This window comes from Accipiter gentilis, chromosome 6, assembly GCF_929443795.1.
Source record: "Accipiter gentilis chromosome 6, bAccGen1.1, whole genome shotgun sequence".
In the NCBI taxonomy this organism is placed as follows: Eukaryota; Metazoa; Chordata; class Aves; order Accipitriformes; family Accipitridae; genus Astur; species Astur gentilis.
This window is the reverse complement of record NC_064885.1, coordinates 14,049,758-14,066,416: the sequence shown is the minus strand read 5'-3', so window position 1 is coordinate 14,066,416 and position 16,659 is coordinate 14,049,758. Positions and strand designations below refer to the sequence as shown.

The window sequence follows — 16,659 nt, the reverse complement described above, 5'->3', positions numbered from 1 at the left end:
TCTCTCAAAGTTTGACAAAGTCCAATGTAACCCCATCAACCCCAAAGTACACTGATTTCTTCTGTCTGGAATACCGGATTCCCATACGCCAAATGTTCCTCCACTCACTCACCCTTTCGTTTGCTAACAGGGGAATAACAAACTTTGCTTTCTGCCAAGTAACTGGGAGAACTAACTCTCAGACTATCACAGCTGTCAGAAAAGCAGCTCCCAGCCTCTGATACCAGAATTACCAAGGCTTTGGTGAACAAAACAAAAAAAAATAAAATCCACATTCTAATTACAGTGTAGTATCTAGAAATGAAAGGAGGCTGGAAATAACACCCTATAACAATACACAAAGCTCACATTTGGCAGAGACTAAAACCATACTAAGGATTTTAAAGTTCTTGAGATGTACCAAATGAGGAAAATAAACAGTTTTAATGATTCTGGTAAAAAGACCAAAACTTTACATCAAATTTCTGAAAATACTCTGAGCCTTTGGAAGACCTTCACAAGGTTAGGAACAGACCTGCACATTATTCACGCCAGTCAACTGGAAAGTATTGCTGAGGGAGCAATTTTGGCAGTGTTTTGAGCATCACTTACATCAAATGACAGTAAATATTAAAAATTAAAAACATAACACTACATATTTGCTTCTGTAGCACAACTTCTCCTCTTTTTGTTTTTTTTTAATCTCACCTTTCCTCTACGAATAAGTCCCATTCTAATTAGGAAAAGAAACACTAGCCCAGTCTTAACCAAGATGCAGAATTTATTTCAAGAGGCTAAATCTGAGCAAAACCTAGAACAAAAACGAACAAAAAAAAGAAGCTGGGAAAAATTACCCATGTGGGTATGGTGAACACAACACCGTACAAAACACTGGCAACACCTCAGAGAAGGTATCCAAATGCCAACCTGATATTGTGCACCTGTTAGGAAGGCAAAAATTTGGATCTAAACTCCTTGCTTTCTGGAGTGGTTCGGCATTAAAACTGACTGCATTCATTTGAAATTAACAAAAAATAAAGTCCTCATCGTACAACACAGAGTTCTATATATCTCAGAATAGATCATAAGCCAAGACTAATTTGAAGTAAATGTTAATAACCTAGAGCTTTTGTTTTAGACAGCATGTCAAAGACTCAGAACTGCACACCTACAGCTACACAGCAATCAACATCAACATTAACAGGTTTGAGCTGTATTACCTTAAAGCCCACGATAACATCTAACATTCCCCTACTGCTGGACTAAAAGTTACAAAGTTAACTCCAAAATCATTAAAATCCAAAAAACTAAACCACCCCCCCCAAAAAAACAACAAAAAAGAACCTCAACAAAACTTCTTAAAGTGAGAATATAGGAAAAGATCATCCATCAATGCCAAGTTCAGGCATTTCTTAACAACATGAGCAAACTCACCACATCTCATTCTTCCAGAATTTCACTTTTCCCTTGGGAAACACCCAGCAGCCGCACAGAGAGCAAGGGCACACAGAAGGGAGCAGACTGCCTTTGTGTGCATCGCTGTCCAGCTAGCCCACCTGCACCCAGCTGCTACCCACGCCTGCAGCGAGCCCAGGCAGAGGGGCACCAGGGAAGGGCAGCCCCAGTATGGCTGGGGAGCATAGAGGCTGAAGCCACAGCAGATGTGGCCAGCCTTGCATAGCTGTATGGTCAGAAGTAAATGTCCTTCCGTTATGGCAGCTTGCTTAGTCCCTTACTCCTGAAATGTCCACATTACCAAGTAGTTAAATTAATTCTCCTCTTAAGGCTTTGTATTCAGCTGTACTGTCAAAGGGAAGTTTTAGGAAGATGTTCCTGTCAGCTACTGGATTCAGTGAAAGAACAGCTTAAATTACTATACATGCAATTAACGTTCTGTAAACATTTTCAAGGCTTTCTACAGTTCTATCTCATTTCAATTTTAAAAACAGAAAAATGCCAGGAAGGGATTCAACTAGCATAAAAAGAAAAAAAGAAAAAAAAAGATCTCTCATCTGAGCTATCAAAACTTTACAAATTTAAAATTTATTTCAGAACTTGAACATGTGCCAGACAACTGACTGGGGTCTCCTACAGATTAAGATTAAAAAAATTTTAAAAGAAATCTTTCAGTTTCACTGGCAACATAACATGGGTGGTAGATCACCAAGCAGCAGAGCAGCCATAAATTTTAGCACATCCCCATAGTTTTAGATGATCTAAGAACAATATATGTACCATCAAGAACACAGCCATCAGTCTATGGTCTAAGACCAAGCTTCCCCAATTTATGTGGTATAGAAGAGGATGTAGAAGGAGTAACTAAGCAGCACCACAGACCTGTGGTCCACCAGATCTTTTGACTAAAACATAATACCTTATAGCCAGGAGCACTGGAAAAACAAACCAAGTGTAACTGCATGGAGTATATAAAAATATGGCACTCCAACACGGGGGGGGGGGGGGGGGGGGGAGGAGGAGGAGAGGAGGGGGAATAGACAGTGAAAGACTTCCTAAGGAAGCCTTCTTTTATAAGCTTCTTCCTAAGGAACCCTTCTTTTATAGCTGATTTGGCTCTTCTGCTTAAAAAACAATGTTGGTAAAAGTTAAAACCATGACCTTAAAGTCAAAAAAATCTAGCCTGAATTTGTGATTTTTTTTTTTTTTATTTTCTGGCAATCAGCTTTAGGCAGAAGAGTAACTAAAAACTATCCCCCAGCACTGATTTTCAGCATTATTCAATTAAGATTTTGAAATGGAGTAGGAATCCACCACACCCTCCTGATCCTTGCTCTTCCACAAAGCCTTTACAATCAGAAACAGAAAACAAGCAAACAGCTTAACCCTGTTCTAAAGGAAAAAAAGTTTGATCTAATCTTTCAACATCAGAAGAACTAGCATATTGTATTCTTCAATTATTTTTAGCCTTTAGAGTGCACTTCATATTACTTTAGAGTAGCATAAAGCAAACATGGCATCACTACTGCAACATCCTCCTGGCCAAGGAGCAGAAACAAATTTCACAACTGAAGCAAAGGGAACTCTGAAGCTGCAGCCACCCCACCAGGTGGGAGATCCCTACCTCTGCTCTCTTAGCAAAGCTGTTTCTGAGAATGAGATGGAAATATGCACCCCGCTGAAACTCCCTGCATGTCAGCAAGCCCTGAGTGCAGCTTTTTGTAGCCCTTCTGAAAGGTGCATCAGCTCTCAGACAGGATCTCACAACTGCAGATGCTACCTCCTCCCGTGCAACGGGTACAATAAGCCAGAATACTCCTTTTATTTTCCACCGTAAGACAACACAACTTACAAAACCTCAGAAATAGCAAATGTCATGTTTCACTTAAACGTAACACTAGCTGACCCAATCTATCTAGGTATTTATCACAGAGGAAGAATCATACCTTCATTAAGTTTCCATTCTACCCACTCCATACTACATATTAAAAAGGTCAGGTTTGCATGCCCGAACAGGAACCACTATCACTCCTACCAAGTACAATTTTCAGGGAAGCATAACCAGTAAATCAAGTAATAATTGTGAAAGCAACCCACATAAAGCAGATGCAAATTAAGGAATACTTCCTTTTTTAAAACTACTTACTCCGTACTTGTTTAATAACAGGTTTCATAGGTTCCAGCCAAATCTGAAATTAAAGAAAAAAAATTTACAAACTGACATTTGTATTTGAATGCAATATGAAAACATCAAAAGTAAATTCAAATAAAGCAGTAATTTATGAGTATACATTTCTTCCTCACTGCAGTAATGCAGCAATTCCTTTGCTTTAAAAAAAGTGTACTTATCTATTTGTACTGACATTTATCATGCATCAATAGAAAAACCACTGATCTGTGCTTAAAGCTTATCTGGACAGAAAAGCCAAGTCAGCAAAAGCACACCATCTCTGCCAAGAAGACAGAAATCATGCCAAAACACACGACCATAGACAGGAGCCAGGCTACAGATTTACAGAAGGTCTGGAGAACATGACAAGGTCCAACTTTTTTTGCCTTTCATGCTTTTCCCATCTCTCTTACCTACCTACTTAAGGTTTTTTTACTCGATATTAATTTCCCACAAATTTCTGTCTTTTGACAAGCACATTTTTAAAGACAGACTATTGTTGTTCTTGTAAAAGGAGTATCCATAAAACTAAAGCAAAGTATTCTGGATGTTCAACTTTTCCCCATGACTCCAAACAAAAAAATTGTAACAAGACAATTATGTTTGGTCTTTACTAGTTACTTCTCTGAGAGAGTGCTGAGGATGTTAAGAACCTTATTAGGTGCAGAAACACTTTGGATGCTTTGCAGAAGAAACGGAAACTAAACAAGCTTTACTGTATTTCCTTGGCTCAAGAGCAGCATGTATTAGTGCTATTAGCATTCTCTATGTTCTCAGTCATATTTTCTGTGTGTGAGTCCTAAAACTAGAAAAAGTAATAGAAAAAAACAATGAAGACACAATTTTGGAAACATTTTTTCATTTCGAAGCCACATTGTCCTCTTCGCAAGGTACAGGATAAGCAACTAGGAGACTCACAGACTGTCAGTATTTATCTAGATCAATGATTTAAAAAACTTGCAGGTCTGTATGTCTGCTGAGGTTTCTTATCATAATGGCCCTTCAGGGAAATTAACTGAAGACTGAATTAACTGAAAAAAATATGAACACTACCAAAATTACACATTGTAATACAATTCTATAAGTGCTCCACAGACTACACTTTGAGTTGGTGTTTCCTGTTTCAGAAGGAGGATTTTATCTATGTCCCTGAAGGCAGAAACATCAGCAACTATTTAACTGCTTTACAGGTTCTTTGAGATTTAACAAGGAATAGACTGTGATTCCTCCCCTCATCTTTATTAGTTGTTGCTCTGGTGAGCGAAGCAGATTTCAAGAATTAAAGAGACAATCCTACAGGAATAGAATGTGATTCCTCCCCTCATCTTTATTAGTTGTTGTTGCTCTGGTGAGCGAAGCAGATTCCAAGAATCAAAGAGACAATCCTACAGGAGACTCCAGCAGACTTTGAAACTTTTGACACTCAAGCAACTTCGTTCACCCAACCTTTTTATTATACCAAATTCATCAGGGAAGTGTACGTACATACCCAATACGACTGGATGTTCTGGAACTCAATCCCAAAGTAGTCCGATTCAATCAAATTCAGGTGCTTGTAAACTTCTGTCAGTAATGTCTGGCCATAATATTTTGACTAAGGAAGTAAAAAAAAATACAGTGAGATTAATATGCATAAGTTTACAGGAAATTAAAAAAAAAAATTATGGCATCTTTAGAAACTGTAGAAAAAGATCTCAAAAGTTTTTCCACATCATTCTTGTCACTTTAACATGCAAACATCCAATATACAGGCACAGGTCCATACAAACAATTTCCACTGAACCAGAGGAACTCAAGCTGGAAGGGACCACTGGAGGTCATCTATGTCCAACCTCTTGCTCAAAGCAGGGTCAGCCACAAGACCAGACTAGATCAGCTGCAAACTATTTGCAGCTCCTTCAATAAACCAGCACCATTTATTTGTGTAGCTGGACGGTGTGGCTCTCCCCGAGCTGCAGCAGACTGAAGCAGGGGCTGCCAAAATCCTGCTCACATGCACACCTCCTCGCTCTTACCAACACCAGGGACCACAGGGCCATGCACAACTTGCATACCAGCAAGACTTGCAAACATATGCAGATGCCCTAAGCAGGCCCAAGACAGCCAAGGAAGGCTGGCACAGGGCAGTTTGTGCCCAACCAGCATTTATCCCTGACCTAGGAAGCACTGGCCAGCCCCGCAGGAGAGCAAGAGCTGTGCAAGCAGGACTTTACATGGCCAGGCTGACCACTGCCAGGGATCACATCGACTGAGTGGAGGCTGCTTATCACAACACGTGCAAGGCCTTTGCTGACAGAACTAGAACTCATCTTCTACAAAGGAACATCCTTCAAAAACCCTAACCCTAACTTTTTTCTTGTAAGTGTTCAAGAAAACCCAAGGTGATAGTATTTATTCTGTTAAGTAACAAATAAACAGGAAGGCTATAGTTCCCTGCCAAAGAAAGCAGTGGGAACCCAAACACCCTCCTCCCACACCATACTTTCTGTGTACTCATTTGCAATAAATCCCTCCCTCAAGAAACCCAATCACTAACACTTTTCGCAGTCAAGTTAGGCACAAAGCCACGAAGCAAACATCAGCAGAAAGTGGCTACGGTAACATGGGAGAAAACGGGAAACTTTCATAGCACACCCAAAACAACTATGCTTGTGTCTGCTTATTAAAACATATGAGCTTGCTCTCAGCATCTATTATTGCATGACTGTAGCAGCCACCACAAGAAAAATAGCATTTATGAACCCACACATTAGTGCATGAAAAGAATTCAAAGGGCTTTCGCATCACTCAGTACCTGTTCTAGCAACGCACAAAAGCTAGCAGGATAGCTAGTGTAGGCTGCAGAAGGAGATAGCATGGCCACTGATATCCATGTTCTACCTTGGACCATGGAAGTGATCCTGCAACTGCAGCAACAGGGTCTGGCATCACTCTGGTCGGCTGGGTAGTCCGACAGAACACACCTCAGGCATTCACACCACCAAGGACTTGTTTATTTGGAAAAGTCGGAGTGCCAGAAGTGCCATCAAAGCAGGCACAAAGTTCTGTAATTGGCTCTTTAAACTCAGAACAGCGTCTCTTTTAAAAGTATAAGGCATTATAATAAATTAGTAAAAGAATAATTTAATAAAATGTGCAAATGAAAGGATCTAACAGAAAGAATGGGCCACTAGGTTAAAATAAAGAGGGTTTAAAAAAAGTAAAAAAGATGGTGAAAGTTGGGGAAATTGTTTCACATTACTGAGATGTATAAAAATTCAAGAGTAATTGCTTCTTACAGGAAAAAAGAGATTAATTGTTGATGTTTTTAGAACCGTGCAATTTAGCTAAATACCTCTGTACTACTAAAAAAAAAAAACAAAACAAAACAAAACTTCAGTGAGAAAAAGTATGGCAGCTCTGCAGTACTGCAAATCTGAAATAGCTTTGGTAATTGCACTGCTGTGAATGGATCTGACTGAATCCAACGCTATAAACAAGGAGGAAAGTAGAGAAACAGAAGGACAGAGAATGACATGAGATTGTCTCATCCTTCTCATTCATGCTTTCACAAGTCACGGTTATCTATATGGGCAAACATGGGTGTGAAGCATAGGTCAGGTGAATTCACCTGGTACAAACACCACTCATTCATAAAGTTTCTTGGTATCATGCCGGATCAGGCCACTGACACTGAAACCCCCAAATAAAACTGCAAGTCAGGAGAAATGATCCAGGTCTCATCACTTCAGTGGATACAGAGATGCCTGGTTGGGAGATGACACAGTATGGTGAGGAGCACCGTCCTCCTCTTTTTCTGGACAAGTTTTGTGATGTCTAAAATGGCATTTTCTTCATAAGAACACAGTTGATTTTTTTCTTTTTTTTTTTTTTTTTTTTTAGCCAAAATCTGTGCTTGCAGAAGACTCTGTGGGTATGGGTTTTTTAAATGATGACAATGAAACAAGGAATGATACAGGTAATGGTAAGCCACATCTTCAGTAAATAAAATTTCTTGCTCTTCTGTCTACAGGCATTACAGACTGCTTGCCACAGGACACACATGCTCCTGGAGAAATGCATTTTGAAAACTGAATTTTCAACTCTCAAGTGAAATACATTTCTTGCTCTGCACTTCTGAATAAATCTTAAAATAGTAACAAAAGAAGAAAATATCCTTAACTATAGTAGGACCTTTTTTTTTTTTAAACAGAATACCCTTAAATATAGTAAGGCCTTTTTTTTTTAAAAGGTACAGACACACATGTATGTATTTATTATTGTATTGTATTGTAAAACTGTACCACAGATTTGAGAAAGGAGTACTTTTTAGCCAGTGATATTTGTGGGGATGCAGCTATACGCTGACCAACATCTATACTTCCATCTACAGAAGATGGGACACGCCAGCCTGCCGTTTCACAGATAGATCTATTAACCTCTAGAAGCCATGGACCAGGAGATGTCCTGTGACCCCAAGTTTTCAATTTCTCATTTGTGAAATAAGCAGTAATTCTGGTTCCAACCACCATCTGTTAGAATCGATAAACTTGGATTAGCTTGTGAAAGATGTCTGGTAACAGTTAGACAAGTTTTACAGTCAAACGTGTGCTATGTTGATTAAGGAAACTGTGTCCTGTCCATGGCTAGTCATGTACAGCCATTAAAATTATCCCAATCAGATTGTAATACACAACTTTCTCCCATGCACAGCATTTAAACTGAGTTACGCCTCTGTGGCTCCACCAAGCTCCATGCCCGATGACAGCCCAGCTGCCTTCATTTCTTGCCAAAAGGGAGGCTGTATGGCATACACGCCCCTGGCACCTCTCTCCTTCCACTGTCGAGCCTGTGCCCCCCCCTTCAAGAGAAACTGGAGATGAAGAAATTAAGATGGTCAGAGCTGGGAGCATTTTGCAACTGATTAAATTATAAAGGTACCATTCAAATGTTAAAAGTGTAAAATTACTTTGACTGGGCCATCAACTATAACTTTGGGTGTCATTTACAATAATAAGTTACAAAAAGCCTCATTCTAAGCTGAATGTCATATCATAGTACTTCCTTCAAAGTATAAAGCAACAATAACAATGCCACATTTTAAAAGAACAGTATTAACTTAATTTGATTTTATTTTTAAATTAAAATTGGTTACAAAAGCTTGAGACAGAACACAATCTTTTATTATCATTATGTCTCAAATGCTGTCGGAAGACTCTTCTTAGAGCTACTTAGTTCCTCAAATTGTTTGTTACACTTACAACCATCCTTTCCAAAAAGCTTCTTTAACATTTTGAAGTTGACAAAAATGAAAGTTATATAGCAGGTGGCTCCATGTCATTGTTTAATCTGCATAAAAGCAGCAGAAAGCAAAATCTTTTAAGTAATAACTTAATTACTGTAATTTTGATGTCAGGGCAAGAAGCTACATGAATTCATTTCAGAAAGGTCCCGTTTTCAATACAAATCCACAACACGGCATACTTTCCATTCCAAACTTCTCAATTACTCTTTATATGCTGCCAAAATGACTACTGATATTACTGAATTACTGAATTATTCCACATAAAGAAAGAGAGAAAAAAAATACACGGTAAAAAAAAATTAAATAGATAGCTAACAAAAGCTTTCCCTAGTGACCCTGCTCTAACTGTACTACAGACTATTTTAACAAGTCATCATTAGAAGAATGTTCAATACAATAGATTTTTTTTCCAAATCAATTTGAATATTCAGATCAAGCTTGAAAAGATCCCTCAGAGCTGTGCAAGCAGGGTAATCTGACAGGTGGTGATGCTACAGAGGGCCCTGCACTGGCAAAACACCAGCGTGGCAATCCCCTGCCCGCACGCAGCAGGAGTAACACCTTCAGAACAGGCTCAGAGCTAAGCCACCATCAGGCAGGAACAGAAATTAGTAGGAACAAACATTTTAAGCTGAAGTTTCTTGACTGAAGAAGGTATCTATATTGTTTACTCAGCCAGAAAAGTAAACATATTCAATGTTAGCAATTTTTAGGACAGAGGAGTAAATATAATAAGAAAAAGTTGGAACGACAGCTATTTTTATCATCCCAACTGCTATTTCCTATTTTCTCAAATATTACTACCTACATGGCAGATCTTTCCTCTTCCATAACATTTTAGCTTAGGAAGACAGAAAAACAAACTAGGAATGCACAGCCCGTGATTTTCAGTTGACCATAGTTCAGTATTATCAAAATCAATTCTTCCTCAGTAACTCCCAGATATGTCTTTCAGTACATCTTAACTTTCTGTTTCCACGTATCTTAAATTAAAAACAAAAAAATCCCAAGTCTTTTCATAATGAGTAGTATACTCATATTCCAAAACAGACAAACTGCCCTTGCTCAAACTTTCAAAAAATGAAATCCACATTTGGCTGCAGTTAGGCTGGAGGTGTGGGAGGGGAGGGGCCGGGGAATCCATCCAAAAGCCAAGAGTTTGGAAAAAACGAAGAGTTATAAAGGAGAGGTATAGAATGGAAACTCTTGTGCAGCCAGAGCTGGAGGAGCCACTGGCCTCCAATTTCAGCGAACACCAGCTGACCTTGGATTTTGTGTTACAGAAATCTGCAACTGCCGGGAAACCAAATCCTCCAGTAAACAGTGTATCTGCGTGAGAGGAAGTTTATATTTGACATCATCACTGACAAGTGGCCAACATGGAGCACCCCACAAGCAAAGAGAAGCCCAGGCATGAAAAGTAAACTGAACTGATTTAAATAAAGACCCCTTCACCATCCACAGGTATTTTTTTTTCTTTTCATGTACTTTAGTGGTCTTCCTAAAGAAAAAGTGATTTCTCATCTTTTGGCAAATTAAAAAAAAATTACAATCGGCAACTAAACATAGTATTTACACTAGACTTGTTATTTCCTTTCTTAACCAGAAATATACAAACATTTCAGTGAGTTTATAGCTCTGTTCATCTACAGCCCTTCTGTAATCTGTTAGATCTCTGTCCAAATGCAAAGCAAGACATAAAAAACACCTTCAAAGCTCCCTATTAATAACTATCATTAATGCCACATATAAACAAAAACTGCATTTATGAATACAGGGTGTACACTTAAACCACATTTATTAGAAAGAAGGAAATAATATAAGATGGCAAGGAATGCCATTCATTAACTTTTTGTTTTCATGGCTAAAACAAGACAACCTTACAGCTCCATATCAAGTTTTTAATCAGCAAACTGGAAGAGTAAGAAATAACTGTCTTTTTTCAGTACTTTATTAGTTTCTTCAATTTTGATTGGAACAAGTAACTCAAATGAAAACGGTCCCTGCCTCCCCACAAAAATGGGTACCTGGTAACAACAGACATATCAACCTCTGGTTTCATGTGCTCAGCCAAATACTGCTTAAATACTATTTCATTTTGATTATCTGAACATTTAACAGTAACTTTCAGCTTCAGTTATTCCAATTTTTCTTTAAATATATATATTTGTTTTATTCACTCTTACATAGTGACAGGTCCCAACTACAGGTTATTTTACTAAGACAACACCAGAAAGAGTTTGTAGTGCATTTAACAACTTATAGAGCATTGGATGCACAGCCTGTGATGTCAGGGGATTTGACTCCCTTGTACAAGGTCCTCCGCGCTGCTGCACACCTCTGCAGTCCCCACCTGCCACTTACTGAAGATGACAATCCTGACCTCTTCCAGAATTGGGTCAAGAGCTACAGGAGTCAACCCAGCACATAAGGTTTGTGAAACTTCTTCCAATTTTCCACCCTAGTCACTGGCATGAACTATTTTTTTTTTAAAAAAAAAACAACAACTTTTTTCCCACCTGAGGGAGCACAGTCCAGCTGCCAGGGTACTACTGGAGGTCTCCCATTTGCAGCAGCAGCCTTTCTACATGGCGCTGGGAGAACCCCCAGCTCCTCCTGGCTCACTCCGAGGAAGCCGAACCCATCACCAGACCTCATTTCCCATGCCTGCTGCCTGCACCTTCACCATGCCAGCAGGGCAGCTGCTGGACAGTGGAAAGCACCACCCTTGGTGCAACATCCAACGAACATTCACATCCACCTCAAGCTGCAGCCACATGGCATTTCTTATTTCACGGTCACAGACTGAACTCTGGGAATACACTGCCACCCTGAAAACGATTTTGTAACTTCTTCACAAATTCAGATAGCGTACATTTTCACTGTGAAAATGTACTTATGTTTTTTAAATATTGTGTATCATGGTATTTCTACATGGCGTTGAAATCCAATTTACTCAAATATGGAAGCTGCAAAAACACAAATTTCTGAGCTATTTTAAGTTACATTATTACACTGCATATTGGGCATAATTTTTTGTTTTAGAAAAAATTGTAAGACTCTCCCCCCAAGATTTTTTGTCCTAAGATTTCAGTGGTTGGGTTTGTTATGGGTCAGGTTTTTTTAAACAGAATCCACAGCCAGACAAATTATTCTAGAAATGTAAGCCTCTGGCTCATTTAATTAAGGTTAGCTTTAAAACCTGTGATCATTTAAAGGTTCAAGCAGTGTTAAAGCACTTCACTGCCAAATGAACCAGCTCTACCCAACCAACATGCTTTTCCAGAGTGGCTAGACCTGCTGGATGCCTGAGAGTAGGAAAACAATAATTTGTTGACATGGGAAAAGATCCCCAAGAGGGAGGGAATTATGTGAACGAGATTGGGAAATGTATACTTAGGTAGAACTGCATGCAGAGACAAAAAATGGTACCAAGTTCCAAAAGTGCTCTCATGCTTAAATACCTGGAGCACTTGAAATAAAACACACTGTGCTCAGAGGAAAACAAAAAGGCATCATGGTTAAGCATTCAACCAATATGTGGTCCCCAAAGCACTATATACAAACAGCACACAGAAGATCCACATAAAAATTACTGGGCATCAAGCAGAAATTCTCAGTCGCTTTCATTACCTGGAGAGAAAATACAAACACGCACCCCTCAATACCTCTGCTTCATACACTGCTGGGGAAGAGGTTAAGTCACTGAAATTAAAACCCTGGACCTCATCACTGCAAAGAGTTTTGCAGGACACTACTGACTGACAATTTGGCACCAGAGTTAATGCTTGCTAATCATCAAACATTCAGGCGACAGAGGTGACAGTATCACTGAAAGCAGTGGCTTTGCAGTGGCTGATGCCACGCACACGCAAAGATCGTGGCAGTGGAAATGCCAGAAAACTCCGCCAACAGTGATGCTGGGGCTTTTTTTACAACACATACTATTTCAAATAATCTACAAAGGGCCAGAGCAACACCACACCAACAGCCCTCCTCAAACATCGAGGGCACAGTTGAAAGGGCTCAGCCTCGTCAGCACGCTACATTAAGTTACTGCACTATTTCAAGCCTTTAAACAACTTGGTGGCTGAAATAACCAAGGACGGATACAAGTGCCTAGTTATAAAAATGGCCTGCTGTCAAAATGGGCAGCATGCCATTTATAGCCATTCTCAAAAAAAGCCTTTTTCCACTTCAAGAAATTAAGGTTCATAACAGAATGTCTAAGCACCTACTTTGTTCATGCAAGCTGTACAACAGTATAATAAAGCTAAGAAACTACAAGTTAGGAGGCTGATATGTCAATTCTCCTCCCTCCCCCAAACTTTGCTACAAGACCCTACACATGTGTGCGAACCACTGCACCTTCCTACACCTGCTCCCTCTAACGTGCCTGGCCACTTCACATATTTAGATTGTAGGTATTCTAGGAACTTGTACAGCATCATTTCATATGTGTGTATATGTATATAAATAAAACTCTATGTTTTTAAGTAATTTTAAACACAGACATTACTTTGCTTCCCTTTGTTCATAAAAAAATTACCAAAATTGCTAGTCTTTCTCCATTAATTATGCTTTTGCCTCAAAACCATCATCCATGCCCACATCAACCAGATTTGACCTAGGCTTTCCCTGTAAAGCGTTACGGTACTGCAGGTTGGCACACCACTTTGAGGAAGCCCACCCAAAGAAAACAGTTTAAAGCATCAAGGAAATAAGATAGACACAAAGATTCTTTACACAAATTAGGTATTTTTACAGGAAAGGCCAAAGCTCTCTTTTGTTTTGGGCAAAACTGAAACTGTACCAGCTGTCCTATCACTCCCCAGTGTACTTTGAGCAGAGCTTCGATACCATGGTGATGGGTTAATAAATAACTATAGACCAGATTAGATAAGGCTGAAGCTTTGTTAACTTCCCCCTTGCCAGCAGGAGTCTTTCCTACATCTCTGGCTTTGGGCTAGCTGCCCAAGAAGCAGGCTGAGAGGCACAGTGATGCTTGTCCTTCATTCCAGTTGAAGACATGTCAGACAGGCCTAACAGAGTCTCTACAAAGTCCTCTTTCCTTTCTTTAAACTAATATGGGTATTTCACCACTCCTGTTTTGTGCTCAGGCTCCACCAAGTGCTGTGCCCAAGCCTTCTGCCATGGGTGGCCGATGGAGAACAGCAGCAGCTCGGGTAGCAGAGATGTCAAACACATCAGCTTGGATCTTGCTGCTGGCAAAGCAGGCCTGCAACTGAGTTCCCATCATTTCTCTTGCCTGAGCAGTGAGGAGGCATTAATAGTTAAAATACTTCATCTCCCATTCCTCTGCTACAAGGCTGGGAAGAAACAACTTCTTAAGCAATGTTTTCAACTCTGCTTTCACCATCACGAGAGCACTCCAAAACATATGCATGTGTGTAAAACCCAAGCACGGTGCTACAAACGCATCAAAAAGGCATCACAAGTTCTACTACAACTGAAAAGAGATTACTAAAGAGCAATACACTCCAATTTAGAGAGCCTGATTTTTGTTTCCCCTTGTTTCATACCTCTGGGTTTCAACCATGCAGCTCAGGTCAGGGCAGTAGCACATGCAGAAGCTGCTGAAAGACTTCCAGGAGTGTCTCTGAACTCACAATACAGACTACTTGACAGCTCAAAACTCTTTTTTTCTTTTTCCTTTCCTTTCCTTTTCTTCTCAATTTCTTATTTTTATTCATGAATGACTGCTCTGTCAGACAGATGGGTCTTCCCCCCTCCACATCCAACATCACAGCCTTAAAAATAAATCTTTTACACTAGGTATTGTCACCAGAGCAGTTTAAGTATTCAATTTATATGGTCTCCCTCTTACACAAGTAGGCAACGTGACCCTTGCCAGAAAAGTGTTTTGTTGCAAGGAGAAACATATGACACACAGGTATGCTTTTGCAACCTTGGTTATTTAAATGCATGTTCACAAGGCTTTGCTTCTCCAAACACAGCTGGGTACCAGGTGATGCCATCCTTGCTCAACATCAAGTCCCTTTTTTCAGCAGGCACTAACCTAAAATTTCTCCAACTGCCTCTTAGCACACTGCATTTCTGTAGCTGTCTTTAGCTGACTGTGGGTTATTTCTTCGTTGGTTTGGTTTTCTTCCCCCTTTCAGGCTCTATATATATTCTACAGAATTATCCATCTGTGGAACCAACTTTGAATGTCATCCATACCCAGATGAGGCTTCCACAGAACTACCTTTTTTTTTTTTTTTTGGAATACAGCATTTCTTACAGTTATTTTGATAGAATGGCATAATAATTTCAACAGATTTTCACTATCCTTCATCACTAGGTTATGAAAAAAGAAATGAACACCTGCATTCTGCAGGAGTGTTTAAGAAACTCACAGTATCTCCTTTATTAGTGATGACAACACATTATTTGAATTAGTAAGGAAGCTAACAGGTAACAGGTTTTTCTTTTATATCAGTTAATTCCTCTCAGGTGCCTTCTGAAGTAAGTACAAGAACTGTACCACTGCACATATGCCAAGACCATGAAGTTATGCATTGGTTTGTTTACTTTATCAGATCTCATCCAGACAGAACAGTTACAGGCACAAAGTTCTCAGTAGGTTTACAGTAAATTAGAGAGCTTGAAAAGAGTTCAGCTTTACACCAACTCAGTGTTAAGCTAAGTAAATATGGCTCTTGTACCCTCAGTTCACTCTTCTGAACCCATACAAGAGAAGTTTTTCATTCATGCACTTCATGTGGTGAAGCATACTCACTACAGTATATCACAGCCATACAGTTACTAACTCAATCCATTACATTCACATTTCAAGGACTGTGATAACATTTGATCACCATGTTACTAAATTGTTTCTACATTTTAAGTTACAATATGTGCATATAATAGACTTTTCATACAGGAATATTCAGATTGTTTCTCCTTTGCTGCAGTATAAATCAATTTTCTTTTCACATAATAGGACACCTAATGTCAAGAGAACTGTAAAGTAGTAAATTGCTCTTATAATACAATTTAAGTTCACATCTTCCCTTAAAAAAAACCAACAAAACACACACCCTAAATGTCTCTCATAAAATGGCTGCATTTTTACCTTTCCCCACCCAATGCCACATTCCTACATAGCATCAAAAAAGTCAAGCCCCCAAACACAAAATAACAGGTCTAAGAAATATATAGTAGAATCAAACAGTATACAAACTGCAATGCTTCAATTACTTTCTTCTTAAACCCTATAATAACTTCAAATTTTAAATAGTGAATTACTAACTTGCTTTTCTGAGGTCAGACAAAAATAAGTCCTAAGGCAGCTTATTTGCCATATTTAGGAGAGTCAAACCGGAGCAATGACAAACATCTGGCTATGATTCTTTCTGGAATTCTGACCATTTCTTCCCAGCCAGGGAAGAAAAACACTGAGCTGACTAACAGAGAATCTTGATTCCTTCAGCATAGCGCTTAATAGGATTCAGAAGCAGCCTGTCCTCCCACTTCCCACATATTTAAGCTGTTAATACTTTTACAGCACAGAGGAGAAAAAGCCTTTATGAAAGGAAGGTCTAAGCAGGCGAAGGGAGAGCAAAGGAGAGGCAGGAGGGCAGCTATGCCAGAGCCTGGCTCTGATGGAGCTGTAATGGTGGCCATGCGCTCGCAGCCCACCACAGCTCGCAGTAAGGACAGCCTCTCTGAAATATCATTTCAGAGTAAATTTTTTTCGGTGCTCATGAGACGCTCTCCATTTTTAACAGAAGGACATTTCTTACTT

The 16,659-nt window shown here is 39.4% G+C and overlaps 1 protein-coding gene across 8 annotated transcripts in view; it reads right to left on the bottom strand.

Moving 5' to 3' along the window:
• Positions 1-16,659, bottom strand: part of FARP2 (FERM, ARH/RhoGEF and pleckstrin domain protein 2) — an 81,326-nt gene that overhangs the window by 53,279 nt on the left and 11,388 nt on the right. For 7 of the 8 annotated variants that reach the window (XM_049802090.1, XM_049802089.1, XM_049802093.1 and 4 more), the window contains exons 3-4: positions 5,094-5,198; positions 3,581-3,623 (exon numbers count right to left, since the gene is read on the bottom strand). In XM_049802090.1, coding sequence (XP_049658047.1) covers positions 3,581-3,623; positions 5,094-5,198 — 148 coding nt within the window. Of the gene's footprint in view, positions 1-3,580; positions 3,624-5,093; positions 5,199-16,659 lie in introns of those variants that run through there. The other variant, XM_049802096.1, reaches the window with a different exon arrangement.